A 27,351-nucleotide genomic window follows, 5' to 3' on the forward strand; every position below is an offset into this window, starting at 1 on the left:
CCTAAATTGTCCAGTATAGTAGCCACTAGTCACATGGGGTTATTGAGCACTTAAATTTAGATGCTACTGAACACTTAATTTTTTCTGATTGAGGTATGAATTTTTAATTTTATTTTTGATGACTAGAAATAGCCACATTTGGGCAAGTGGCAATGCCATTAGATAGTATACTTCCAGATAAGTTAAACAGATTGTATGATTAATTGAGGCACTGGAATTGCAGGGTTCATTTGACTTATATAGGCACTTAAGCCAGAAAGTTCAACAGAAAATTTACTCATATGATTGGGAGTTTTGTTTGATTGGTAGGTTGAATGGTAACAATGTATGACCTAAATGAATTGATTTAAACATATTTTACTTGTTTGATCAAGATAATCCTGTCACCAAGAACACAAAACAATACCACTTCTGCATTCCTTTATGAGAACTGTTTAGTGGTATCAGGTCTATTGATATCTAAATATTTAGATGTCAGTAAAAATGAGAGTTTCTTGTGGGCAGGAACCATAGATTATGCTTCTCCATGTCTATGAGAACTTCTAGTGGATTTTGTTTAAGGAGTAGGAATGGTAACAAGGGCTCATCATAGAAGGTGATTGAACTCTCTAATCCTATGTACTCTGGATACTCTTCCTAGAAGGTGAAGGAGCCTGTGAAGATCAACAAGGAGAATTTCCAAGAGTCATGTCAGCCTCCAATATCACCTCAACACATCCAACTTCCTTCTTGTTGATGGGGATTCCAGGCCTGGAGCACCTGCACATCTGGATCTCCATCCCCTTCTCAGCATATACACTGGCCCTGCTTGGAAACTGCACCCTCCTTCTCATCACCCAGGCTGATGCAGCCCTCCATGAGCCCACATACCTCTTTCTGGCCATGTTGGCAGCCATCGACCTGGTCCTTTCCTCCTCAGCATTGCCCAAAATGCTTGCCATATTCTGGTTCAGGGATCGGGAGATCAACTTTTTTGCCTGTCTGGTCCAGATGTTCTTCCTTCACTCCTTCTCCATCATGGAGTCAGCAGTGCTGCTGGCCATGGCCTTTGACCACTATGTGGCCATCTGCAAGCCACTGCACTACACCACGGTCCTGACTGGGTCCCTCATCACCAAGATTGGCATGGCTGCTGTGGCCCGGGCTGTGACACTAATGACTCCACTCCCCTTCCTGCTGAGATGTTTCCACTACTGCCGAGGCCCAGTGATTGCCCACTGCTACTGTGAACACATGGCTGTGGTCAGGCTGGCTGTGGGAACACTAGCTTCAACAATATCTATGGCATTGCTGTGGCCATGTTTATTGGAGTGTTGGATCTATTCTTTATCATCCTATCTTATATCTTTATCCTTCAGGCAGTTCTAGAACTCTCCTCTCAGAAGGCCCGCTACAAAGCATTTGGGACATGTGTCTCTCACATAGGTGCCATCTTAGCCTTCTACACACCTTCAGTCATCTCTTCAGTCATGCACCGTGTGGCCCGCTGTGCTGCCCCACACGTCCACATTCTCCTCGCCAATTTCTATTTGCTCTTCCCACCCATGGTCAATCCCATCATCTATGGCGTTAAGACCAAGCAGATCCGTGACAGTCTTGGGAGTATTCCTGAGAAAGGATGTGTGAATAGAGAGTGAGGAATAAGTGGAAAAAGAGTGGGGCACAATGAATGCTGTAGTGGGCCAGGGCTGTGCTGAGAGTAGATGGGTGCTAGACTCCATGTTTAGTTCTTTTCTTGTATTATGAAAAGAATAAATGATGTCCTGAAGCTCAGTGCCAAGAGTCTGTTTAGAATTTGTGGGTCTTTGCCGTCTGGTAGCCTCTGGATTGAACCTGGTGACTGTGCTGTCTCCTCACAGAGCCCTGACTCCTGTCAGTAAACTTGACAGTGTCTTGACCCTCCGGCCTCATGGTGACTTTGCTGAAGGACACAAAGATGCTTCCAAGTTCATTTGCCTAAGAGAAGACTGTGAAAATCTGAATTTCCATCTCTGACTTGTTGGAAATTTGGTGAATTATCCACTCAGATTCCCGAGTTAGGACCCCTACTCCATCCAGTGCAGGAGTTCTGCTATATTCTAACAGTTGATCCCTAGACTCTACCTAAACACTGTCAGTGCTGGTGCACATGCATCCTTTAGGCCTATTTATTCCAAGTGAGACAGCTCTGCTTGTTAGAAGGTTATTTCTTCAACTAAGCCAGTCTGTATTCTTTGATTTCTTTTTACCTCCTCATCCTCATGGCTATTCCATCTCATTAAATACTTTGAAGAAAAACCATATCCTCTGACATTTTATTATATATCACATAACTCTTTCTTTGTGCATAGATGTATCTTATGTTTTCAACAAGAATGTGAATTGTTTATTTATTTAATAATCTAGCCAAGTCTATGCTATCGGCTAGGGATACAGACTGTTAAGAAAGGGATGCCGGACTTATGTTTATGTCCTCAGACAGAGGATGGAATAATTCCAATGGTTTGTGTTCTCTAAACTCACCATTCCAAGGCCCAGCATAGAAGAAATATGAGAAGTCAAAGAAGATGAGATGTGGGCATATTGACTTAGGTTTTGTTCTATTTCATTCAAACTTAGGTACTCAAGAATTCCCTCAATATTAATCCTGAGAACTGCACCTCTGATGCTCCCTCATACCGTGTCTTATGAGTTGAATTTTGTTCCCCTTTCCAATTTATATGTTAAAATCCTAACACCCAGCACTTCAGAATGTGACTGTATTTGGGGATAAAGTCTTTAAAGTAATACTTAAGTTAAAATGAGGTGATTAGGATGGGCCTTAATCCAATATGACAGGTGTCTATATAAGAAGAGAAAATTTGTACACAGACACAGGCAGAGTGAAGACCACGTAAAGATACAGAAAGATGGCCATGTACAAGCAAAGAAGAGTGGCCTCGGTAGCAACCAATTCTGCTTGGATCTTGGACTTCTATCTTCTAGAATTGTGAAGAAATAAATTTCTGTTTATTAGGCCACCCAGTTTGTATTACCTTTTATAGAAGCCCTAGAAAACTACTTTTGGCACCAGAAAGTAAGGTGCTACTGTAACTAATACCTAAAAATGTGGAAGTTGCTTGGAAACTGAGTAATGGGTTGAAGCTGAAAAAGTTTTGAGGTGCGTGTTAAAAAAGGCTAAGATTTCTTCGAAGAGATTGTAGGTAGAAATATGAATATTAAAGATGCTTTTAGTGAGGTCTCAGGAAGGAGGAACTGGAAGAAAGATGATCTATGTTATCAAAGGAAAAATAACTTGGACAAATTGTGTTCTAGTACTTTGTGGAAAGTAGAACTTGTAAGTAATGAACTTGGATATTTAGCTGAGGAGATTTCTAAGCAAAGTGCTGAAGTTGTGACCCGGTTTGTTCTTGTTGCTTATGAGTGAGGAGAGAGATAAGTTGGAGAAGAATTTAAGCAAAAAGGAATCGGGAATTAAAGACTGAAAAATTCTCAGCATATCCATATTACAATAAATAAGTGTAATTTGGAAAGAACATCAAGGGTGTGGCTGGACAACCATTTTCTAAAAAGATTAGGTATATTAAATGAAATAAACCAGCACAGAATGACAAATACTTCATGGTCCCACTCATATTTGGGAGGTAAAGAAAGTCGGTGTTACAGAAGTGGAGACTAGAATAGTCGTTACCAGAGGCTTGGAAGAGTAGGGGGGAAGAGGGTATAGGGAGGAGTTGGTTAATGGGTAGAAAATTGCCCTTTAGGTAGAAGGAATAAGTTTTAGTATTCCATAGCACACTAGAATGACAATAGTTAATAATTTAGTATAGATTTCAAAACAGCCAGAGGAGTGGATTTTGAATGTTCAACACAATGAAATGATGAATATTTGAGGTGATAGATTATCTCAAATTGATTACCCTGATTTGATCATTACCAGTTGTATACATGTATGGAAATATTGCGTGCACCCTCTAAATATGTACAATTAATATGTGCCAATTTTTAAAAAAAGGATTAGGCATGTGTTTATGAATACAATCAGCCATCTCAGCAGAAGCCAGGAATAGAGATGGGGCTATGCAGGAAAGACTCACAGGAATCCCTTTTAGCTGAGAGTTTGGACCCCATGAATTGCATCAGAGACCAACATGCTTTTTGAGAATTTTATTAGCATCAGAAATGAACAGAGTTAGGATGACATGAAAGAAGGTAGTTGGACTTCCGGGATTCCAGAGGATGGCCCAATACAGCTATTTAGCTGCAAACATGCATTATCCTTAAAGAAAAGGGAAAACATACCCTAAGGTTGTTCAGAGGTTGGCAGGGATACCACTGCCACCACAAGCCCAAAAGACACAGATCCAGGAGGTTAGGCTGCCTCTTCCTTGGTTCCAGAGGGCAGAGCCAGCCCATTGGTTTCAGAAGGCCAGGGTGCCGCTAACCCAGGACTGAGGGGTTAGGGGCTGCTGTCCATTGAGTCAAAAAGGATTATTCTGAGCCTTAAATCAAGTGTAATTTGCCCTGCTAGGTTTTAGACTTATTTGTGACTCATAACACTTTTATTCTGATTTCTCCCTTTTTGAGTGGGAATGCCTACCCTGTGCCTGTTCTACCATTATATTTTGGTCACAGGTAGCTTGTCTGGTTTCACAGGTTTACAGCTGGAGGGAAATTTTGCCTCAGGATGGATTCATGCCGGAGTGTCACATAAGTGATTTAGATATTACATTTAGATGAGATTTTGTATTTACAGTTAACTCCTGGAATTGGGGATGCTTGTATTTTGCATGTGGGAAGGACTAGACTTTAGGGAGCCGGAAGGCAGGGTGTTATGAGCTGAATTGTGTCCCCCTTCAGTAAACTCATATGTTGAAGTCCTAAACCCTAGTATCTCAGAGTAATATGACCGTATTTGGAGATAAGGTCTTCAAAGAGGTTAATTAAGTTAAAATGAAGTTATTAGGATGGCACTCAATCTAATACAACAGGTGTCCATATAAGAAAAGACACAAGGAGAAGACAATGTCCAAGCCAAGGAGAGAGGCCTCAAAAGGAATCAACCATGCCACACCTTAACTTGAACATCTAGCTTCCAGAATTGAGAAAATAGGTTTCTGTATTGAAACCATCCAGTCTGTGGTATTTTGTTATTACAGCCTAGAAAATGAGTATATTTTCATACAGGATCTTCCACAAATGCATTCTTGTACTTCATTTTTTGTGACCCCTTTCATTGTTTCCTCAGAGACTACTGTTTAGGAAGTATCTCTATCTCTCTCTATATTAGTTATCTTTGAAACAATCTCCAAGCATTTGTCAGGTGTGGTGTAGAAGGTTGGAAGCTGTGCAGGAGACAAGAGTATTGCAAGAACCTACACTCTTGCTTCTCCTTATATTCCATCACTGCTCCCATGAATCCCTCAGACACAAAGACAAATGCCTCATGTAGTCAACACCTCTTGATTATTTTGTCTGAGAATAGTTGGGGCAGGTGGGCAGCTAAAAAATAAATACTAAGTTGTAACCACATATAAACAAACATAGAAAAGAGCATGAATTTTAAAAGCTATTTCCAACAAGAGAAATCTTATTTTCCCATTGACTTATACGGGGAATAACATCATCCTTAAGGTCATATCTATCCCCAGTGAAGAAATAATTTTGTTCCCAGAACAAGTCCAGTAGTACAAGGATCCCATAGACAGGTAATGTATCAACATAACATTAGCACAGCCAGGATTAGTCACAAATAGTAAAAGGAAAATTACCTTCTCTATGAGCTCATTTGAGTTTAGCACACAATCAAAACATGAATAAGATATATGAGTAGCCTACAGGCACATATAATTTTATACCCATATAGATGGGTATATAGATTAGGATAAAGGAAACTTGATGCAGTTATCTAGGCCTAGATGCAATACTTCTAATCACTCAAAAACTAGGTCATCCCAACATTCCAAGCTAGGACACAGAGGTGCACATCATCCTTAAAGTAGGATCAATGCTTGAGTATAGGATCCTGTTCTGCCTAGCAACCCTCACAACACCTTCCCACCTACGTGTTCCTCAAGCAAGGAGTCTTGGTGTTATCTTTGATTTCTTTTTCTCTCACAGCCTAGAGCTAATTTTTCAGGAATTCTCACTGGCACTTAAAAAATAGATATAAAATCTGATATATCTGATTTCGCTCCATATATATGATTAACACATTGAACTGGAAACACCATCTTCTCTCTGGATGCCTACAATAGCATCTGTAATCCTTTCTCTGCTTTCATCCTCATCATCTTGTGCTGTTCCCATTAAGTCAGAAGCAATATCTAAAAAACATATGTCAAATAATGTCAATTCACTGCTCAACCTTGGCTTTTATTCTGAGAGAAATTATGAACCTTTGCAAAGTGAAATCCTTACATGGCTGATATGGTTTGGCTCTGTGTCCACACCCAAATCTCCTCTCGAATTGTAATCCCCACATGTCAGAAGAGGGGACCTGGTGAGAGGTGATAGGATCATGGGGGCAGATTTCCCCCTTGATGTTCTGTTTAAAAGCGTATGGCCCCGCTCCCATTCCCTTTTTCCTGCTCCGCTGTGGTAAGACCTGCTTGCTTCCCCTTCATCTTCTGCCATGACTAAGTTTCCTGAGGCCTCCCAGCCATGCTTCTGTACAGCCTGCAGGAACTGTGAGTCAATCAAACCTCTTTTCTCCATAAAAGTACCCAGTCTCAGGTAGTTCTTCATAGCAGTGTGAGAACAGACTGATACAAAGGCCTACAATGTTCTGTGTGATCACAGCTAACTGGAAAAAAAAAGAAGGCAGCACCCAGGTATGGGTAGGGCACATTATATTCACAGGATCAACAATAAGACTGATATTAATAGATACTTGACTTCAAAAAAAGCAAGTGAAGGCAGAATACAATTAATATACTAAAGTGGATGAAAGAAGAATTGCCCATTTAAAAACCTATTCAAATTGAAATAGAATTTTAGACAGAGGCCCAGGAGGTGAGTCATCTTTCACAAACAAAGATGACTAAGATAATTTTACAAATGAGCAAAAGCTGATGGAATGTGTCACTATATGGCCTGTAATAAAAGCAAAAATAAAAGTAGTTTTTCATGCAGAAAAAAAATGATCCAGATGGAAACATGAAAAAACTGGAGGGAATGAAGAACACCAAAACAAAGATGCATATGAATGTAAAAGAATCTAGATTTTACAAAAGAAAAGATAGGGTGGGGAGGATGTCAATGAATTAAACAGTCGAAGTGTTCCAATATTCCAGCAGTTATCTCCAGCATGGTTTGAGCCAATGGCCCCACTGCCCACTCCCCCACTCCATGTGCTTCTTATCCTGCTCCTATGATGTCAGGATTACCCATTCAGAATGGAGTTGGGGGCAAATTAAGGTGCTTTGTTCACAAAAACCCTGTCTATTCTATCTGGCTCTTGTCTGGCTTTTATCTGGCTTTTGCCATATTAGGTTTTGGTGAGGTGCTTTTCATACAGGCTGTATCCCCTTGGCCTAGCTGTACATTGTTAATTTAGGCTGCAACTTTAAATGTACTATGTAGGAATTCCACTTTATCCCAGCATCCCAAAAGATCAGACTTATCATGGAGGAGGGCTGAGTCCACACCCTTGAGGGCCAACTATTACAGAAGGGGAAGTTAGTTGCAGGGTACCTGTGTGGGAAGGGAGTGAGTATGACTGAGTTACAGCGTTCTGAGATTGCTTTTAAAAATTATGGGCAATTAGGGTAGACAAAATCCAAGGAGAACTCTAGTGAAAAGCATCTTCTCAGGTCCTTGAAAAACAGCACACATTAAGTCAGCTGTAGGTAGAAAGATCACCCTTTATCATTTATAGATGATTGGTAATTTCCTAATTATTCATAAGGAATCCCATTCATAGTGGCCTCTTGTTTATCTACTTAGATCCTCCTATCCTTGTGAGTTAGAAAATATTGTAAAAGTTATCTCTACCTTAGAGATAAGGAAAATAGATCAGGGATCAGACAGGTGCCAGATCAAGGTCACAAGCTGGTTATTAATGCATATCTCAGGCCAATATGAAATATGAATGCAAAATAAAATGCCTAATGGATGACGTTGGCCTGGTCAGGCTGGACTCCCTGCCCTTTCAAGTCACTTCTGACAGGAGTTGCTTGCAGTGTATATTTTCTGAAGGGGCTGGCTTTCTTTGAAGACACTGTGAGGATAAAGAGTAAGGAGAGGCACAGCAAACACCAAGACACAAGCCAGCTCCACCTGAAAGTCTCACAGCCTCTGGCAAGTAGGGCATGACCCCTGGTAGGCACAACTCAGTGCCACTAGCTGGGGAGGAGGCATGGGTTGTAGGAAACAAGGATACAGTCCTTGGGTCAGGGGAAGTCCCCTTGCATCAACCCAGAGAGAGGAGGCCAGAGATGTCTCTGAGGACTCTGCTCAAGTGCAGCAGTTTCTGCTTCCACAGCCTTCTGGGAGAAGGGCAGAGGTTGGTGAGGATTAAAGCCAGCTACTCGCTTCCCAGCTTCCTCCTTCTAAGACTCCTTAGACTGAAAGAGGAAGGCGGCACCGGTGCTGCATGAAGCTAATGAAAAGGGCCCAGGATTGTAAGTCAGACTGAGGACTGTGGATAGAGCTGCAACTTAGGGAAACAGAAAACAAGTGATGTTATTGGGGTGAGCAGGAAGGTAGGAGTGAGCAGGAAGGTGGGAGTGAGCTGGAAGGTGGGGGCACTGTCAATTTCTTCCCATAGCCAGTCCTGATCTTAGGCATCAGCTCTCCAACCCTGTTATTGCTTCTACTCTGGTCCTTCAATAGAGGGAACAGAAGTCTCGATAGTCCCACCCAACTGTTTGGTACACAAACTCCAGATGCTCTCCCCACCACAGAGGATGCCTGCTTCCGTCCTATGCCAAACACTGTGGGCCATCTCCAAGAAGTCTTAGTTGATTATTCCAGTTTGGATCTGTCACTTCTCACCTCCTGTCATTGCTTTTTCTAACCCCTCGCAAATGCCCCCATCCCAGTTAAAGGTCATCTGCATTAGTCAAGAGGAAGAAAATGAGGCCTGAACTAGAAAGATGGCAGGGAAAGGTAAGAAATACGTTATCTTTGAGGTTCTTCTACCAGAAGCAGTCTTGAAGTATCTTGATTATGTGATTATCCTTCCTTGTCTGGTTCTAAGTTTTTCAGATATGTCATTCTGATATCCTTTTAAGATAAAGGTATAGGCAACCAAATAGATTCAGTATTAATTGAGTCCATTCTGGGTACAGAGGCCTTTTTTAAGGAGAAATAGAAGATAAATCCTTTGAGCATGGACATCTTAGTTCTGAAAACAATGAACAGTCTGGACAAAACTTGCACTCCAGAGGAGGTCTTAGTTTCTGGATATTAGGGGAAGAAGACTGGCTCCATTCACACTCCTACTCACAGCACTTCATTCTGAGGAGCTGATTTTAGATGAACTTCAAAGGAAGTAAGATTTATGAACTGTTAGACACCCTGTCTTCTGATAGAAGAGATGCCTTTTTTTTCTTGTATGAAGATGGGTAGATAGCTCACAGGGTGGTTAGTGATGTTTAAAAGTTGAATGGAGGAATCTAGGGGGACATGGAGACTCAAAGTAAAACATGTGGGTTTTGTGGAAAATACATATTGAGATAAGGTAAAGGTGCAGCAGGTTTGTGGGATTATTTCATAGTATTTTAGAAGAGTTTCTTAGATGCCAGGCGTGTTTCTAGGTACTGATATGGTACTTGAAAATAAAAATGTCTGTTGTCATAAGGGCTTGTTCCTGACAAAAATGCACAAACATTATGAATATTTAAAATAGTATTTTCCATTAAGAAGAGAATTTTATTCTGATGCAGGTAACAAAGTATTGTAATTGGGATGCTTACAACCTCCATTCTGGATGCATTTTAAATGAGAAGATAACCCAAATTCTGAGCTTAAATCACATGAGGGGAGTAGTATTCTGAGAAATATGTCTTCCAGTAATCTAGTAGTCTGTTTTATTTAGTGAAATGTTCCACACCTATGTATGTTAGAGGCTGGGTTTACAGAAGGAAAATAGGTAGAGTTTCTTAACTCCAGTCCCTTCACTTCATGATATGGTGGGTAATTGTTGAAGGATAAATATTGGAGAACAAAGTGCAACTTTGTGTACTTGTTAGGATTCTTTTGTAGCAGTAGTTGCTGGGAGATGCTGTGGCTTGAACAAGGGTGATGGTGTTGGAAGGGTGGAAGTGTTGGAAACGCAATGGGCAACGTGGAGATTTACTATGTAGGATGATCCAGTGTGCTTGCTGATGGTTAAATATGATGCAGGAAGAAAAGAGAAGAATCCAGGATGACTTGATTCTAGGTTGAGCAACTGGTTGGGCAGGATGTTACGTTCTGAGATATGGGCAGCACAAGAAGAGAAGTAGTCATGATTTCTGCCTCAGGCATGGCAGGTTTGACATATCTGTGAGGAAGATATGTGGGGATATCGAGTATGGAGTTGGATATCCTAGTCTGGAGCTTACAAGGAATGTAAGGTATGTAAATTTGTGTTTGTTTCAGGATATGTTTATATTCTCAATGGTCAACAAGCAGACCACCTAGAAAGATGCAATATTCAAGGTCTTTTCAGGAGCAGTATTCTCTTTCTTCGTCTAAGTTTCAAGTTTTCCCCTACTACTGGATAATTTGCTTCAGCTAAAGACATGATACTTCTGTTCTAAAACACACACACACACACACACACACACACACACAGTTGACTTCGCTTTCCATTTTAGCCAGTGCCCTATTTACTTGCTGTCCTTTGCTTCCAAATTCCTCAAAAAAGTTAGCCATGTTAACAAACTTCAATTCCCCTCTTATCTATTCTAACTCAGTCAAGTCAGGCTTTGCCTGTCTCTATTCTAGCAAAATTGCTTTTATCAAGGTATCCAATCCTCTTGTGCAATTCTATACACAAGGCCAATTGTGTTTTCAAGTTCTTTGACTCATCAGTAGCATTTTACATGGTAATAATCCACTTGTTAGTAAACTATATTCTATATACTAAGATAGTACATTATTTGGGAATGTTTCTGTCTTAATAGTTTCCACTGTCAGTTTCCCTTGCGAATATCTCAGTGTGCTCCAACTCCTCTCCCATCCATTCTTAACGTTGGGATTCAGTTCTGGGTTCTCTAGTTCTCTTTTCTGTGAACATTTACTATCTGGGTGATCTCAAACAGTTTCGTGGCTTTAAATATGATTTATTTTCTATACGTATTACCATATTCACTTGAATTTCTGATATCTCAAACTCACCATGTTCAAAAATTGAAGTCTTGAGCTCCTCCTTTCATGCTTTCCCCGTCTCAGTTGGGAGCAGCTCCTATCAGTGGTTTATGCCAAAAATCAGGGCGTCATCTTCGGCTCCCTGTTGTCTCACTTCCTATATCTAACCTGTCAAAAATGTCACTGACACATTTTAAAAATATATCCCCAATCCTATTACTTCCCACTACATACACTGCTACCTTGGTTCTGAGCCAATGTTCTCCCTTCCTTGGATTCCTGCAATAGTCTCCAGGTACTTTCCCCCAATTCTACCCTTCCCTCTTTGTGCTATTCTCCATCATAAATGCCAGGGAAAACTTTAAAAGTATAAGTCAGATACATCTCCTCTCTGCTGAAAACAATGTCCTTGATTCTGAGAGAAATGGGGAACTTTTGCAAAGTCCACAAAGGCCTATGGGGCCCTGTGTGATTTGGCCCCACTGTTCTGACCTGATTCTCCTGCTCATTTGCTTCATCCTACCTGTGCTGGCTGCCTGCTGATATTTGAATAACAGGTGTTTTTATGTCTTGGGGCATTTTCTCTGGCTGTTCCATTTTCTTAGACTGTTCCTTTCCCCTGGGTGACTCCTATATTCCAAATCTATTATGGTCTTCTCATGTCCTGTCATCTCCCCTTTTTGTTGTAGGAACCATTCGAGTGCAGGTGTAGGTTGATAGCACCTTACTCAGCTGTATCCCACCCCCACAGTTTCTCTGCTTTATTGCATGGGCACCTCAGGGATCTCATTGTGTTATTCTGGTACATGTATGGACCTGAAAATGCAAGGAAATCTACACTCCTTGGGTCATCCTTGACCTATGGGGTGTGGAAGCCAGTGGATAAAAGTTCCCCTCTTCTGTGTCTAGAGTGGACAATTCTTTGGTTCCTTCTCTATGGTTCTTCATGTGGAATTGGATTATCCATCTCAGTAAGGCAACTTTGGATCCATATTCTCTTTCCTGTTCCACTCCTTCATCCTATTCTTGTTCACTGTGTAATTGTTCTGTATATACCACTGGCATGAAACTTTAGTTTGGCATTTAAGGAAGTGAAGCTAAGTATTTCCTCACCTCATTCAATTTTTCTCAAATTTTCTAATAAGGTGTATAATGAGCTTTTTATTTCAAATTTCAACTTCTCCTGCTCCCTATCATGAAATGCCTATCATAACTGCCCTAATTCCTTGGTTTTTAAATCACAACAATGAAACTTTATATAATATGTAATTTAATCATGATGTCCTTTTATTATCCTTTTCCAACCTTTAGCAAACTTATTCTACTAAGGGATCCATCTGTTTTGTTCATAAATTTTTCCTTAACCTCTTCAGTAAAAATGTTTAAATAGTTGTCATTAAATTTAGTTAATATGTTTTCTGAATGACATGGATATAAAATTTGAAAAGATGCTTGAGAACTGTAGAAATGTAATACTTACAGTTAGGGCAGAAGCAGGAGAAGGAAGTGAGACACTCTGGAGCTGGGAAACGGGAATATGGTGGTACACGAGAAAAGTGAGTTTTAAGCAGGAGAGTGGTCAATTCAGATAAAAGTTGCTCAGAGGTCCAGTTGCATGAAGCCAGGTAAGTGATAAGGGCACCATCATCATGGAGGTCATTGATTGTCACAGTAAAAGGAATTTTTGGTTTGTGATGGGAATAAAATCCAGATTGATATGTTTCAAAACCAATTATCCTTGAGAGAGTTGAGATTGTAGACCTTTCTACATGTTTCGCTGTAAAGAAAAGCAGAGGTTTGAATAAAGGGAGGAGGATTTAATGTCATGGTAGATTAATCAACAAATAATTTTTAAAAAAGTAACAGTTCTACAGAAGAGAAATATAAATGACAAAGCTCTGCACACTAAGGAATTATACAAAATGATTTTATACATAATCACACTTAACCTCCCTATACCCCTCAGATAAAGGTAGTTCAGTGCTATTTCCCATTAACAGAGAAGGAAACAAACTAGTACATAAGTGATTTGTGCAAGGTCTACCACTAGAATATGTGGCAGTCATGATTTCAGCCAATAACTTTAGATTCTAAACATTTTCCAAATCTTATGGAAGGAAGTTAGTTTTCAGTTTGGTTATGCTGGATGCAGGTTGCATATAGGGCATCTAGATGGAAACAATAAGCCTAGTTACTTAGGACATGGGAATCGGTAGAAAGAAGGACTCAGATATGGCTGTCTGACACTATTAGCTATAATATCTTAGAGCAATTATTATATTTCCCAACAGTTTCTTTTTGAAAAAGAGACCCAGTTTTTGTTTTCAATATTTACTTTGTTCTGTGACTATTAAGTGTTTGAAGTACATTATCTCATTTAATCCTCAAAAGAATCTCATTAAGTGGATCCTATATTTTATATTTTGTATAAATATATGTTTTATACAAACATATATTTTATAATTTTATAACAGTCTTGGTAAAAACTGGGTAACTCTAGTGTTTAAGGATCTGAAAAAACAACAATGACCAGAACAAGATAAAAAGGTGAAAAATTGTTAACAAGAAGGATATTTGGAAGTCATAAGTCAGTCTTGCTAAAGATGAGAGCAAATTCTCCTGTGACAAAAAGAAGGAACTGGAAGACAGGTGGAGGGAGAGTCACATGCACAGGGAGTTTAACATGAGTTTCAGTGGAGAACCAAAAAAGGACCTTTCATTTTCTCAGTATGCTTGCAGCATGGCTGTATTTACAGAGACCTGTGAATACTGAGAAGATGTGAAGAGCAGTGGTCTTAAACAGAAATTTCTGCAATGATGGAAATATTCTTGGTAGTCACTAGTCACATGTGGCTATTGAGCACGTGAAAAGTATTTTGTATAAATGTGAAATTTATTAAGTATAAATTTAGGTTTACATAGTGACATGGCTAGTAGCAACCATATCAGATAAAGTAGTTTTAGGGAAAATATGCAGATTGTGTGATTAATTTGGGCATTAGAAACCAATGGGTTTGACTTATACATGGACTCAACTCAGATTTCAGGAGAGAAAATTGGCTCTTGCAATTGGGAATTTAGCTTAACTGAAAGGTAGAATGGTACCAATGTATGTGCTAAAGAAATGAATTGATTTAAACATATTTTCACTTCTTTTTTCAAGGCATTCATGACATCACCAACAACACAGAAAACACTACATATACTCCATTCCTTTATGAAAGTTGTCTTGGGATATCAATTCTATGGATATTTAATATTCTATCTACTCAATGAGATTCAAATTTCTTTGAGGGTAGAAAATATGGATTATGCTTCTCCATGTCTATGAAGGCTGCTAGGTTATTTTGTTTAATGTCTAGCAATGGAAACAAGAGATAATCTTTGCAGGTGGGATAGCACAGGTTGAACTCTAATCATATATACTGTAGAAGGTATATATAGAAGGTGAAGAAGCCCTGTAAAAATTGACAAGGAGATTTTCCAGGAGCCATGCTTCCCTCTAATATCACCTCAACACATCCAGCTGTCTTTTTGTAGGTAGGAATTCCTGGTTTGGAACACCTGCATGCCTGGATCTCCATCCCCTTCTGCTTTGCTTATACTCTGGCCCTGCTAGGCAACTGTACCCTTCTCTTCATTATCCGGGCTGATGCAGCCCTCCATGAACCCATGCACCTCTTTCTGGCCATGTTGGCAACCATTGACTTGGTTCTTTCTTCTACAACGCTGCCCAAAATGCTTGCCATATTCTGGTTCAGGGATCAGGAGATCAACTTCTTTGCCTGTCTGGTCCAGATGTTCTTCCTTCACTGCTTCTCCATCATGGAGTCAGCAGTGCTGCTGGCCATGGCCTTTGACCGCTATGTGGCCATCTGCAAGCCATTGCACTACACCACGGTCCTGACTGGGTCCCTCATCACCAAGATTGGCATGGCTGCTGTGGCCCGGGCTGTGACATTAATGACTCCACTCCCCTTCCTGCTGAGATGCTTCCACTACTGCCGAGGCCCAGTGATTGCCCATTGCTACTGTGAACACATGGCTGTGGTGAGGCTGGCGTGTGGGGACACTAGCTTCAACAATATCTATGGCATTGCTGTGGCCATGTTTATTGTTGTGTTGGACCTGCTCTTTGTTATCCTGTCTTATGTCTTCATCCTTCAGGCAGTTCTCCAGCTTGCCTCTCAGGAGGCCCGCTACAAGGCATTTGGGACATGTGTGTCTCACATAGGTGCCATCCTGTCCACCTACACTCCAGTAGTCATCTCTTCAGTCATGCACCGTGTAGCCCGCCGTGCTGCCCCTCATGTTCACATACTCCTTGCTATTTTCTATCTCCTTTTCCCACCCATGGTCAATCCTATCGTATATGGAGTCAAGACCAAGCAGATTCGTGATTATGTGCTCAGTCTATTCCAGAGAAAGAACATGTAGATGGATAGTTCTCTTTTTTTATCCCACTTGCCAAGTAATGAGAATGCTGGATTGGGGTTGAGAGGAAAAATCTAAATAGGAAAATTGCAGAGTGTCTTTGGCAATTCTCTAGTGTGACAAGGAAAATGAGGTTTCATTCCTCACAGATCTACGAGTCAGGTCAAACCAGGAGTGCACCTATAGTCTGGTCTGATAGTAGAGGTTTGACCTTCCCATTGTCATAGACTCATCACATGGCTAAGGAAGACAAACCTCTCAAAGTGGCATTGTAATCTAGGTGAAAGACAGTAGGAATATTGGCTGAGATTGGCCCAAACAGCTGAGTCACCCAAACAGGTGACTTCTTTATCCAGGTATGAGTGAGGAAATGTACCACAAATTTTGTGACCCCAAAACCATTATTCCTTTTAGTACTGAAATTACCCCCATGTCTTTTCTGACAAGTACCCTCCACCCTTTGCCACTCTTTATAGGCTACTATCTCCCAATTTTATTTCTACAGTTAGACAGCTCCATTTATAAGTAGATCTATTTCTTCCATTAAGTCAATTCCTCTTTTACTTTCTTCCTGATAGACATGGCCAATTCCTTTAGTGAACATTTATCAAAAGAGTCCTCCGATGTTCCTTTTTATCAATTTATATCATGTATCTATTTTTTCACTACATGTCTTTTGCCTCCAAAATACTTAGTAATATTTATTAAATGAACAGATAGAAGAGCTGAATACCATCTTTGAACTATGAACCATGAAAACAGAAATAACACCCTTCCCTCTTGAAGCTGAGATTTCTGAAAATAAGAAAATACAATACTGTCACACACTGCATAATGAAGTTTTGGTCAGTGATGGATCACCTATATGATGGTGATTGCGTAACATTATAGTACCATATATTTACTGTATGTTTTTTAACTTTTAAGTTACATGTACAGGTTTGTTATCTAGGTAAAGCCATGTTATGGGGGTTTTGTTGTACAGATTATTTCATCACCCAAGTATTAAGCCTAGTATTCATTAGCTACTTTTCTGTTTAAATACACAAATACTTATTGTGTTACAATAGCCTACAATATTGGGTTTGTAGCCTAGGAGCAACAGGCTATACCATATAGCTTAGGTGTATAGCAAGCGATACCATCTAGGTTTGTGTAAATACACTCTATGATGTTCGCAGGTTGATAAAATCACCTGAGGACACATTTCTCAGAATGTATCCCCATCATTAAGCAATGCATGACTAGTTAGACATGATTGTAGTTGTGGTAGACTGTATTACTGTCCACCAATATTTAGTCTCCTGTCCTTCTATCATGGGTAGGGTATTTCCTTCACTCCACGAATTTTAAACTTTGCTGTATGACTTGATTTGGCCAATGAAATTTGAGTAGCCCTGAAATGTACTTCGAGAATCAGAAAGTTTATTAAAAAAAAAAAACAGATGCTAGTGAGGAGAAAAGGAAACACTTATATACTGCTGGTAGGAGTGTAAATTATTTCACCCATTATGGAAAGCAGTGGGTGATTCCTCAAAGACCTAAAAACAGAAATACCATTTGACTGAGTGATCCTTTAGCGGGTATGTACCCAAAGGAACCTAAGTTGTTCTACCATAAAGATAACATGTATGTGTACATTCACTGCAGCACTATTCACAATAGCAAAGACACGGAATCAACCTAAATGCCTATCAACAGTTGACTGGATAAAGAAAATGTGATACATATGCACCATGGAATACTATGCAGCCATCAAAAAGAATAAGATCATGTCCTTTGCAGGAACATGGATGGAGCTAGAGGCCATTATTCTTTGCAAACTAAAAGGGGAATAGAAAAATAAAATACCACATGTTCTCACTTATAAGTGGGAACTAAACAATGAGAACACATGGACACGAAGAGGAGCAAGAGACACTGGGGCCTATTTAAGGTAGCAGGGAGACAATCAGGAAAAATAACTATCAGGTACTATGCCTAGTACCTAGGTGATTAAAGAACTTGTACAACAAACTCCCGTGACAAGTTTATTTATATAACACACCTGCACATGTATCTCTAACCTAAAATAAAAGTTAAAAAGGACACTATGATATTGGTGCAAAGATCGAATGGAAAGGAACAGAAAGACAAGAAGTTGCCTGGTCCATATAGACACATGTTATTGCAGAGGTGTGTGATACATAGGCACCATGGAATACTATACAGCCATCAAAAAGAATAAGATCATGTCCTTTGTGGGAACATGGATGGAGCTAGAGGCCATTATTCTTTGGAAATTAAAGTGTGCATTAACTTTCCTCCTTTCTTTCCCCTCTGCTGCAAAACCCAGCAAAGTTCCAGTTAGAGGTTGTGACAAAGCCAAAGTCCACCCACAATGAGTAAGAAGTGTAAATGCGCAATTGTGTTTGAGCTGCTAAAAAAATATTAAACTTTAAAATATGGCTGGAAGGCTTATCTTTCATTCTTTCCCTCTACCAGAAGAATAAGCATATCACAGCCTAGACTCATGATGAAGATCCATGGAGCAGATGTGAATCTGACTCAGTGCCTGTAGCATAGTCATAACTGACCCACAGTGTTCATATAACATGAACAAGGATGATTTTGTTGTTTTTGTAGTGAACCACTGAAATTTGGGAGTTGTTTGTTTCACAGCCTTACCCAAGGAGCACCAATTGCTGGAGTTGTGAGTTCTATCTTGCATTTCAACTCATGACAGCTCAAGACTGAATATTTAAAGAAAATACAGTCTTCTTACAGCATATCATAAAATTATTTCACTTATCTCTGCTTTTGTCTTTCAAACTCTCATAATGAACACTTCTTCAGTCAGTTCTACAAAAAGAAGCTCCCATACATACTTTTACATGATCTACTTATACTGTAGGGACCAGCCCTACAGGGTCTGTGAGTTTTTCTCCTTGTGTGCAGAGATGAGAGATCATAGAAATAAAGACAAAAGATAAAGAGAAGAAGACAGCTGGGCCTGGGGGACCACTACCACCAAGATGCAGAGAACGGTAGTGGCCCCGAATGCCTGGCTACACTGTAATTTATTGGATACAAGGCAAAAGGGGCAGGGTAAAGAGTGTGAGTCATCTCCAATGGTTGATAAGGTCACATAAGTCACGTGTCCACCGGACAGGGGGCCCTTCCCTGTTTGGCAGCCAAGGAGGAGAGAGAGAGAGGACAGCTTACACCATTATTTCTTCTATGCATTTCAAAGACTTTTAGTACTTTCAATTATTCTGCTACTGCTATCTAGAAGGCAGAGCCAGGTGTACAGGGTGGAACGTGAAAGTGAAACAGGAGCGTGACTGCTGAAGCACAGCATCACAGGGATGCTGGATGCTGTGGCCTCCAGATGGCTGTGGGCGGGCCTGACTAATGTCAGGCCTTCCACAAGAGGTGGTGAAACAGTCTTCTCTAACTCCCCCAGGGAAAGGGAGACTCCCTTTCCGGGTCTGTTAGTAACGGGTGTCTTCCCTAGGAACTGACTACTACTAGACCACAGTCCACTAGGTAATGTGTGCCTTCCCAGGCACTGGCATTACCGCTAGACCAAGGAGCCCTCTAGTGGCCCTGTCCGGGCATGACAGAGGGCTCACCCTTGTCTTCTGGTCACTTCTCACCATGCCCCTTTAGCTCTTATCTCTGTATGGCCTGGTTTTTCCTAGGTTATAATTGTAGAGCAAGGATTATTATAATATTGGAATAGAGAGTAATGCTACAAGCTGATGATTAATATTCATATATCATCATACCTATAATCTATTTCTAGTATAACTATTCTTATTTTATATGTTTTCTTTATTACACTGGAACAACTTGTGCCCTCAGTCTCTTGTCTTGGCACCTGGGTGGCTTGCCACCCACATCTCCCCCCTTTTTATTAACTAGGATCACCATCACCATCATTGCTTGTCATTGACTTCGGACTTTCCTTCAGACTCTTTGGAGGCATCTGCAGGCTAAAAGTAGACAACACAAGCATGCCAATATTAATAATGCCAGGGACAACAATGATCCTCCAAGGGGTTTGATCCGTTTAAAGGGATTAAGATCAGATAATCCTTTAGTTATTGTTTCAAAAATGTCTGAGCCAGGAACAGTGGTTAAATGAGCCTGTGAGGCCTCAAAAATTTGTTCCTAAGTTTTGAAATATCTAAGGTTAAGTTATCATCCCAGGCTTTTAAATGTCTTGAGACCTTTTCCCAGCTATGTTGATCTTTATTATAAGCATAAGGCGTTATGCAGTAATCAGAAGTATTCTAATCATGCTGTAATTGCATACAGCATTCCAAATTCATAACTATCTCCCAGCCATATTACACTTTGGCAGAGATCATTAATTTGATTAGCTAATTTCTGATCAACTTGAGTCAGAATCCTAGAGTCTGGAGGAGTTTTCCTGCCATGCTTCAACATATTGAGCGGTTTGAACAGAATTGTGGGTCGCAACTCCAGTGGTTGCCGCTGTTGCAGTAACCAAAATTAGACCTGCAATGACTGCAATAAGAGTAAAAATGAATCTCTTAGTTCTTTTGAGGATACCTTTAAGAACTTCATTGACTATGTGTATAGAGGGGGAAGACTCCCATGGATGATGTAAAGAAACTGGTATCCATATCCCCTCCCTCCTCAGCCCTTACCAAGAGAATACTTGTTCTGGGATTAAAAGTAGCATCAATGCACGTGAACAGCTTACAGTTATCACATTCTATAGTTTGTGTATTGGGAATGATAATTGTATTTCCAACCAACAGCATATGAGGGGGTTTGACACATCTCATGATAGGTATCACCCGTTTAGACATCAAGGTGATGTTGAATATGGGTGTCTTGGTATTAGTAGGAAAGAGTTGATAGGTAGTGTTCCATATCCTTATTCCTGTCATGGCTGCAGCTAATTTCCATAATTCAGGATGTTCTGGGGTAACAATTGGATGAATCATTTTTGGTCTAGGAGGAATGATGCCTGTGTACATCAATTTAAATGGGTAAGGAGCTACCCATTCCCTCAACCTGTAGGACTGCCATCCGTCCTCTACATATTCTAACAAATAAACTCTGAGCATGTCATATTTTGGCTGGAGCAATTCCGCCAATAATAAATACCCTCTTGGAGCCCAGTCAATAACAACCGTAGGTAGAGTTTGGAACACTACGGGCTTTGAAGCATTACAATCATTCCATACAATTGAATTTACTAAGAAAGGTCCCTTTGTAGGTTTATTGGAGCAGTCTGGCAGTCCTTTTGTTATTTTTTGTAGTAACAGGAACCCTCCATTCCTCATGTGGATTAAGTTTAACAATCGTAAGTTGAAAAGAGTTGGTACTGAACACATTATGTACCTGAGAAGAATCATTACTGAAGGATGGTATGGTCCACATCCAATTCTGATGAGAATAAGCTAAACAGCCAGGTGACATTCCAAGGCACAGTGGTGGATATTTATAGCCAATTGACAAATTAAAGTGCATATCTCCTTCTGGTTGAGCTGGAAAGCTGTCATCATTAGGGACTGGCACGAAGGCACTATTATTAGTGTAAACTTCTACTGAGGAGTCCATCCAGGAGACAGACTGAATTAGAGGGGGAAAAGGAACATATGTCCAACAAACATAATTTTGAGTTGCCCCAACTGCTGGTATACTCACCACTACACTGACTACCATAAAGGCAGCCAGAATTATATTACCTGTTGTTTTTGGAATTCCTTTTTCTTGCAGTAATTTTTCCGTTTGATGTGATAAGACCTTTATTTGACCCCATGTTGGTGGAGTAGAATGACTGGTATTGTAGGTCACACGGTGAGATTGTGTCATAATGTCGAGGTCATGGAATTTATGTGTCAGGCGGCAAAGCTTGCCTTTCAATTTCTGACGGTTCTTCGCCTTTTGTTTCTGAGAGCTTTTTATCTTTGAAGTTATAGTGCAATTTCAGTTGCCGGGAGGGAATCCACACGGGTTGTTGTCCTTCTTTTGGGCAAACACAGCAAAACCCCTACCCCATGTTACCACAGTGCCTAATTCCTATTTGTCAGTTTTGCATCTTTCCACCATACCCGCTTTCCTTTTTGTGGATCAAATTTATTTCCAGTGATATGTTCTGCTGCTGTAAAAGGTTGATTTCTTACTAAATTTAAGAAATTTAGTGTAAAAAAGCAGCACTAGTGTAGCCAGGACCGTCACTAGTTTTTAGTTTCTCGGGACAGCCCATAACTGAGAAAGATGAAAGCATGTGTCGTTTAACATGAACCATATACTTTCCCTTGTTTGGCAAGTGGCCCAGATAAAATGAGAAAAGGTGTCAATAGTTACATGTATAAAAGAGAGTTTGCCGAAAGCAGGATAATGAGTCACATCCATTTGCCAGACAGCATTTTGTGAAAGCCCTCCAGGATTAACTCTTGAAGAAAGTGGCTGTAACATTAACACTTGACAAGTAGGACAGTGATGTACAATGGTTTTAGCTTGTTTCCCTGTAAAGGGGAACTTTTTCCAGAGTCCTGCAGTATTGACATGAGTTAAAGCATGAAAATTTTCTGCATCTGTAAAAACGGGAGCAACTAATGTATCAGCTTTGGCATTTGCTGCCGAGAGGGGTCCGTGAGGGGTGTGTGAGCCCGAATGAGTAATGTAGAAAGAAGACCTTGCTGTGAGTACGGATTGAAACTTTTGGAAAAGAAAAATTAGGTTATCATCAGGCAGAAATTTGATTAAGGCAGTTTCAATGTTGCGAGCAACATGTACTACATAGGCCGAATCAGAAACAATGTTAACTGGTTCAGGGAAATCTTCAAGAACAGCCATGACAGCGATCAGCTCAGCTCATTGTGCTGAAATAGCTCCTGCGTTAAGAACACATTCTCTTGGCCCGGTACATGCTGCTTGGCCATTATTACAGGAAGCATCAGTAAAAACAGTGACAGCTTCAGCTAATGGTGTGTTTCTAGTAATGTTAAGGTAAGATCCAAGAAGTGAGTTTAAGGAACCGGAATAGTTTTACATTAGGATAATGATAATCAGTTATACCCGGGAAACCTGCCAAATGTACTTGCCAAGAAATGCAGGTTGCAAAAGCCTGTTGGACTTGTAATCAGGTGAGGGGAACAATGATTTTTTGGGGCTTAATAACCTTGTCTTCTAGCTGCATTCCTAAATAGTGATAAGGAGAAGTCTGGATTTTTTCTGGGGCAATAACCAAACTGGCTGTTGCAACTGCAGTTGTGCTGCAGAAAAACAAGATATTAACACGGAGCGTGAAGGTGCCGCAAGATCAGCCGCCTGCTGAGCAAGATCAGTGGGTTGTGGCTGATTTTTTGCCACAGGGAAGGCAGGTATTGGAGGTTGTAAAATTAGAGGAAATTGCCAGGCTTCGGGATCCCCATATTCTCTTGCCTGTGCTATAGCCCTCATAAGAGGAGTGTCATTTTTAGGAATGTATGTGACTTGTCACAGTAGCGACCGGACCAGAAGCAGAAAAAAGTTGGAATTTTGAATGGAGGAAGAGTTGAGATCCTGTAAACCAGGAAGAGACGAGATTACCTGCCGAGCAGATCTTTCATGGGCCTGAAATCCAGGCTGCCCCGGTAATTGCAGACCAGGCTACAAGGGAGCCTGAGGTTTCTTAAAGGGAACCCGATTTTCCAAGAGAGATCCGGGCTTCAAGGGAACCTGATTTTCCAAGAGAGACCCAGGCTTCAGGGGAACCTGATTTTCCGAGAGAGACCCAGGCTTCAGGGGAACCTGATTTTCCGAGAGAGACCCAGGCTTCAGGGGAACCTGATTTTCCGAGAGAGACCCAGGCTTCAAGGGAACCTGATTTTCCAAGAGAGACCCAGGCTTCAAGGGAGCCTGAGGCTTCAAGAGAGCCTGATTTGTGGAAAGAGAATCAGGCTTCAGAAATGGAAAACTAAAGCTAAAGCTAAAACTAAAACTAAAGCTAAAGGAGGATGTTCAAACCCATCGCAAGGAAGCTAAGACCTTGAAAAAAGATTAGACGAATGGCTAACTAGAATAAACAGTGTAGAGAAGACCTTAAATGACCTGATGGAGCTGAAAACCATGGCAAGAGAACTACGTGATACAGTCACAATTTCAGTAGCCAATTTGATCAAGTAGAAGAAAGGGTATCAGTGATTGAAGATCAAATGAATGAAATGATGCAAGAGAAGTTTAGAGAGAAAAAAGAGTAAAAAGAAAGGAACAAAGCCTCCAAGAAATATGGGACTATGTGAAAAGACCAAATCTACGTTTGATTGGTGTACCTGAAAGTGATGGGGAGAATGGAACCAAGCTGGAAAACACTCTTCAGGATATTATCCAGGAGAACTTCCCCAACCTGGCAAGGCAGGCCAACATTCAAATTCAGGAAATACAGAGACCACCACAAAAGATACTCCTCGAGAAGAACAGCCCCCAAGACACATAATTGTCAGATTCACCAAGGTTGAAATGAAGGAAAAAATGCTAGAGGCAGCCAGAAAGAAAGGTCAGGTTACTCACAAAGGGGAACCCATCAGACTAACAGCTGATCTCTCAGCAGAAACCCTAGAAGCCAGAAGAGAGTGGGGGCCAATATTCAACATTCTTAAAATAATTTTCAACCCAGAATTTCATATCCAGCCAAACTAAGCTTCATAAGTGAAGGAGAAATACAATCCTTTACAAACAAGCAAATGCTGAGGGATTTTGACACCACCAGGCCTGCCTTACAAGAGCTCCTGAAGGAAGCAATGAACATGGAAAGGAACAACCGGTACCAGCCACTGCAAAAACATGACAAATTGTAAAGATCATCGACGCTAGGAAGATACTGAGTCAAATAACAGGCAAAATAAACAGCTAACATCATAATGACAGGATCAGATTCACACATAACAGTATTAACCTTAAATGTAAACAGGCTAAATGCCCCAATTAAAACACAGAGTGGCAAATTGGATAAAGAGTCAAGACCCATCAGTGTACTGTATTCAGGAGACCCATCTTATGTGCAAAGACACACAAAGACTCAAAATAAAGGGATAGAGGAAGATCTACCAAGCAAATGGAAAACAAAAAAAAAGCAGGGGTTGCAATCCTAGTCTCTGATACAGCTGACTTTAAACCAACAAAGATCAAAAGAGACAAAGAAGGCCATTACATAATGGTAAAGGGATCAATTCAACAAGAGCTAACTATCCTAAATATATATGCACCCAATACAGAAGCACCCATATTCATAAAGCAAGTCCTGAGAGACCTACAAAGACACTTAGACTCCCACACAATAATAATGGGAGACTTTAACACCCCACTGTCAATATTAGACAGATCAATGAGACAGAAGTTTAACAAGGATACCCAGGAATTGAACTCAGCTCTGCACCAAGCAGACCTCATAGACATCTACAGAACTCTCCACCCCAAATCAACAGACTATACATTCTTCTCAGCACCATACCGCACTTATTCCAAAATTGACCACATAGTTGGAAGTAAAGCACTCCTCAGCAAATGTAAAAACAGAAATCACAACAAACTGGCTCTCAGACCACAGTGCAATCAAATTAGAACTCAGCATTAAAAAACTCACTCAAAACTGCTCAACTACATGGAAACTGAACAACCTGCTCCTGAATGACTACTGGGTACATAACAAAATGAAGGCAGAAATAAAGATGTTCTTTGAAACCAATGAGAACGAAGACACAATGAACCAGAATCTCTGGGATACATTTAAAGCCATGTGTAGAGGGTAATTTATAGCACTAAATGCCCACAAGAGAAAGCAAGAAAGATCTAAAATCGACACCCTAACATCACAATTAAAAACTAGAGAAGAAAGAGCAAACAAATTCAAAAGCTAGCAGAAGACGAGAAATAGCTAAGATCAGAGCAGAACTGAAGGAGATAGAGACACAAAAAACCCTTAAAAAAAAAAGTCAATGAATCCAGGAGCTGTTTTTTCTTTAAAAGATCAACAAAATTGATAGACCGCTAGCAAGACTAATAAAGAAAAATAAAAAGAGGCTGGGCGCGGTAGCTCAGGCTTGTAATCCCAGCACTTTGGGAGGCTGAGGCGGGCGGATCACCAGGTCAGGAGATCAAGACCATCCTGGCTAACAGTGAAACCATGTCTCTATCAAAAATATGAAAAAATTAGGCAGGCATGGTGGCGGGCGCCTGTAGTCCCAGTTACTTGGGAGGCTGAGGCAGGAAAATGGCATGAACCTGGGAGGTGAAGGTTGCAGTGAGCCAAGATAGTGCCACTGCACTCCAGCCTGGGCGACAGAGCGAGACTCTCAAAAAAAAAAAAAAAAAAAAAACCAGAAGAATCAAATAGACACAATAAAAAATGGTAAAGGACATATCACCACCAATCCCACAGAAATATAAACTACCATCACAGAATACTATAAATGCCTCTATGCAAATAAACTAGAAAATCTAGAAGAAATGAATAAATTCCAGGACACATACTCCCTCCCAAGACTAAACCAGGAAGAAGTTGAATCCCTGAATAGAACAGTAATGGGCTCTGAAATTGAGGCAATAATTAATAGCCTACCAACCAAAAGAAGTCCAGGACTAGATGGATTCACAGCCAAATTCTACCAGAGGTACATAGAGGAGCTGGTTCCATTCCTTCTGAAACTATTCCAATCGATAGAAAAAGAGGGAATACTCATTTTATGAGGCTAGCATCATCCTGATACCAAAGACTGGCAGAGACACAACAAAAGAAAGAATTTTAGACCAATATCCCTGATGAACATCGATGTGAAAATCCTCAATAAAATACTGGCAAACCGAATCCAGCAGCACATCAAAAAGCTTATCCACCATAATCAGGTGGGCTTCATCCCTGGGATGCAAGGTTGGTTCAACACATGCAAATCAATAAATGTAATCCATCACATAAACGGAACCAAAGACAAAAACCACATGATTATCTCAATAGATGAATTTTGTCAAAGGCCTTTTCTGCAACAGTTCTTCATGCTAAAAACTCTCAATAAACTAGGTATTGATGGAATGTGTCTCAAAATAAGCTGTTTATGACAAACCCACAGCCAGTATCATACTGAGTGGGCAAAAACTGGAAGCATTCCCTTTGAAAACTGGCACAAGACAGGGATACCTTCTCTCACCACTCCTATTTCAACATAGTGTTGGAAGTTCTGGCCAGGGCAATCAGGCAGGAGAAGGAAATAAAGGGTATTCAAGTAGGAAAAGAGGAAGTCAAATTGTCCCAGTTTGCAGATGACATGATTGTATATTGAGAAAACCCCATCATCTCAGCCCAAAATCTCCTTAAGCTTATAGGCAACTTCAGCAAAGTCTCAGGATACAAAATCAATGTGCAAAAACGCAAGCATTCCTATTCACCAATATGAGACAAACAGAGCCAAATCACGAGTGAACTCCCATTCACAATTGCTTCAAAGAGAATAAAATACCTGGGAATCCAACTTACAAGGGATGTGAAGGACCTCTTCAAGGAGAACTACAACCTACTGCTCAATGAAATAAAAGAGGACAGAAACAAATGGAAGAACATTCCATGCTCCTAGGTAGGAAGAATATCGTGAAAGTGGCCATACTGCCCAAGGTAATTTATAGATTCAATGCCATCCCCATCAA

The 27,351-nt window shown here is 40.5% G+C and overlaps 1 protein-coding gene and 1 pseudogene across 1 annotated transcript; both read left to right on the top strand.

The window, feature by feature from the left end:
• The first annotated feature begins 609 nt into the window (after window positions 1-609).
• On the top strand, window positions 610-1,773 carry LOC134807229 (olfactory receptor 52K2-like; annotated as a pseudogene).
• A 12,927-nt stretch (window positions 1,774-14,700) lies between these two features.
• LOC466336 (olfactory receptor 52K1) lies at window positions 14,701-19,350 on the top strand. The gene is given in 1 exon segment (XM_054661953.2): window positions 14,701-19,350. A coding segment is annotated over 1 exon segment (945 nt). The 5' UTR covers window positions 14,701-14,769; the 3' UTR covers window positions 15,715-19,350.
• The last annotated feature ends 8,001 nt before the right edge of the window (window positions 19,351-27,351 follow it).

This window comes from Pan troglodytes, chromosome 9, assembly GCF_028858775.2.
Source record: "Pan troglodytes isolate AG18354 chromosome 9, NHGRI_mPanTro3-v2.0_pri, whole genome shotgun sequence".
Taxonomy (NCBI): domain Eukaryota; kingdom Metazoa; phylum Chordata; class Mammalia; order Primates; family Hominidae; genus Pan; species Pan troglodytes.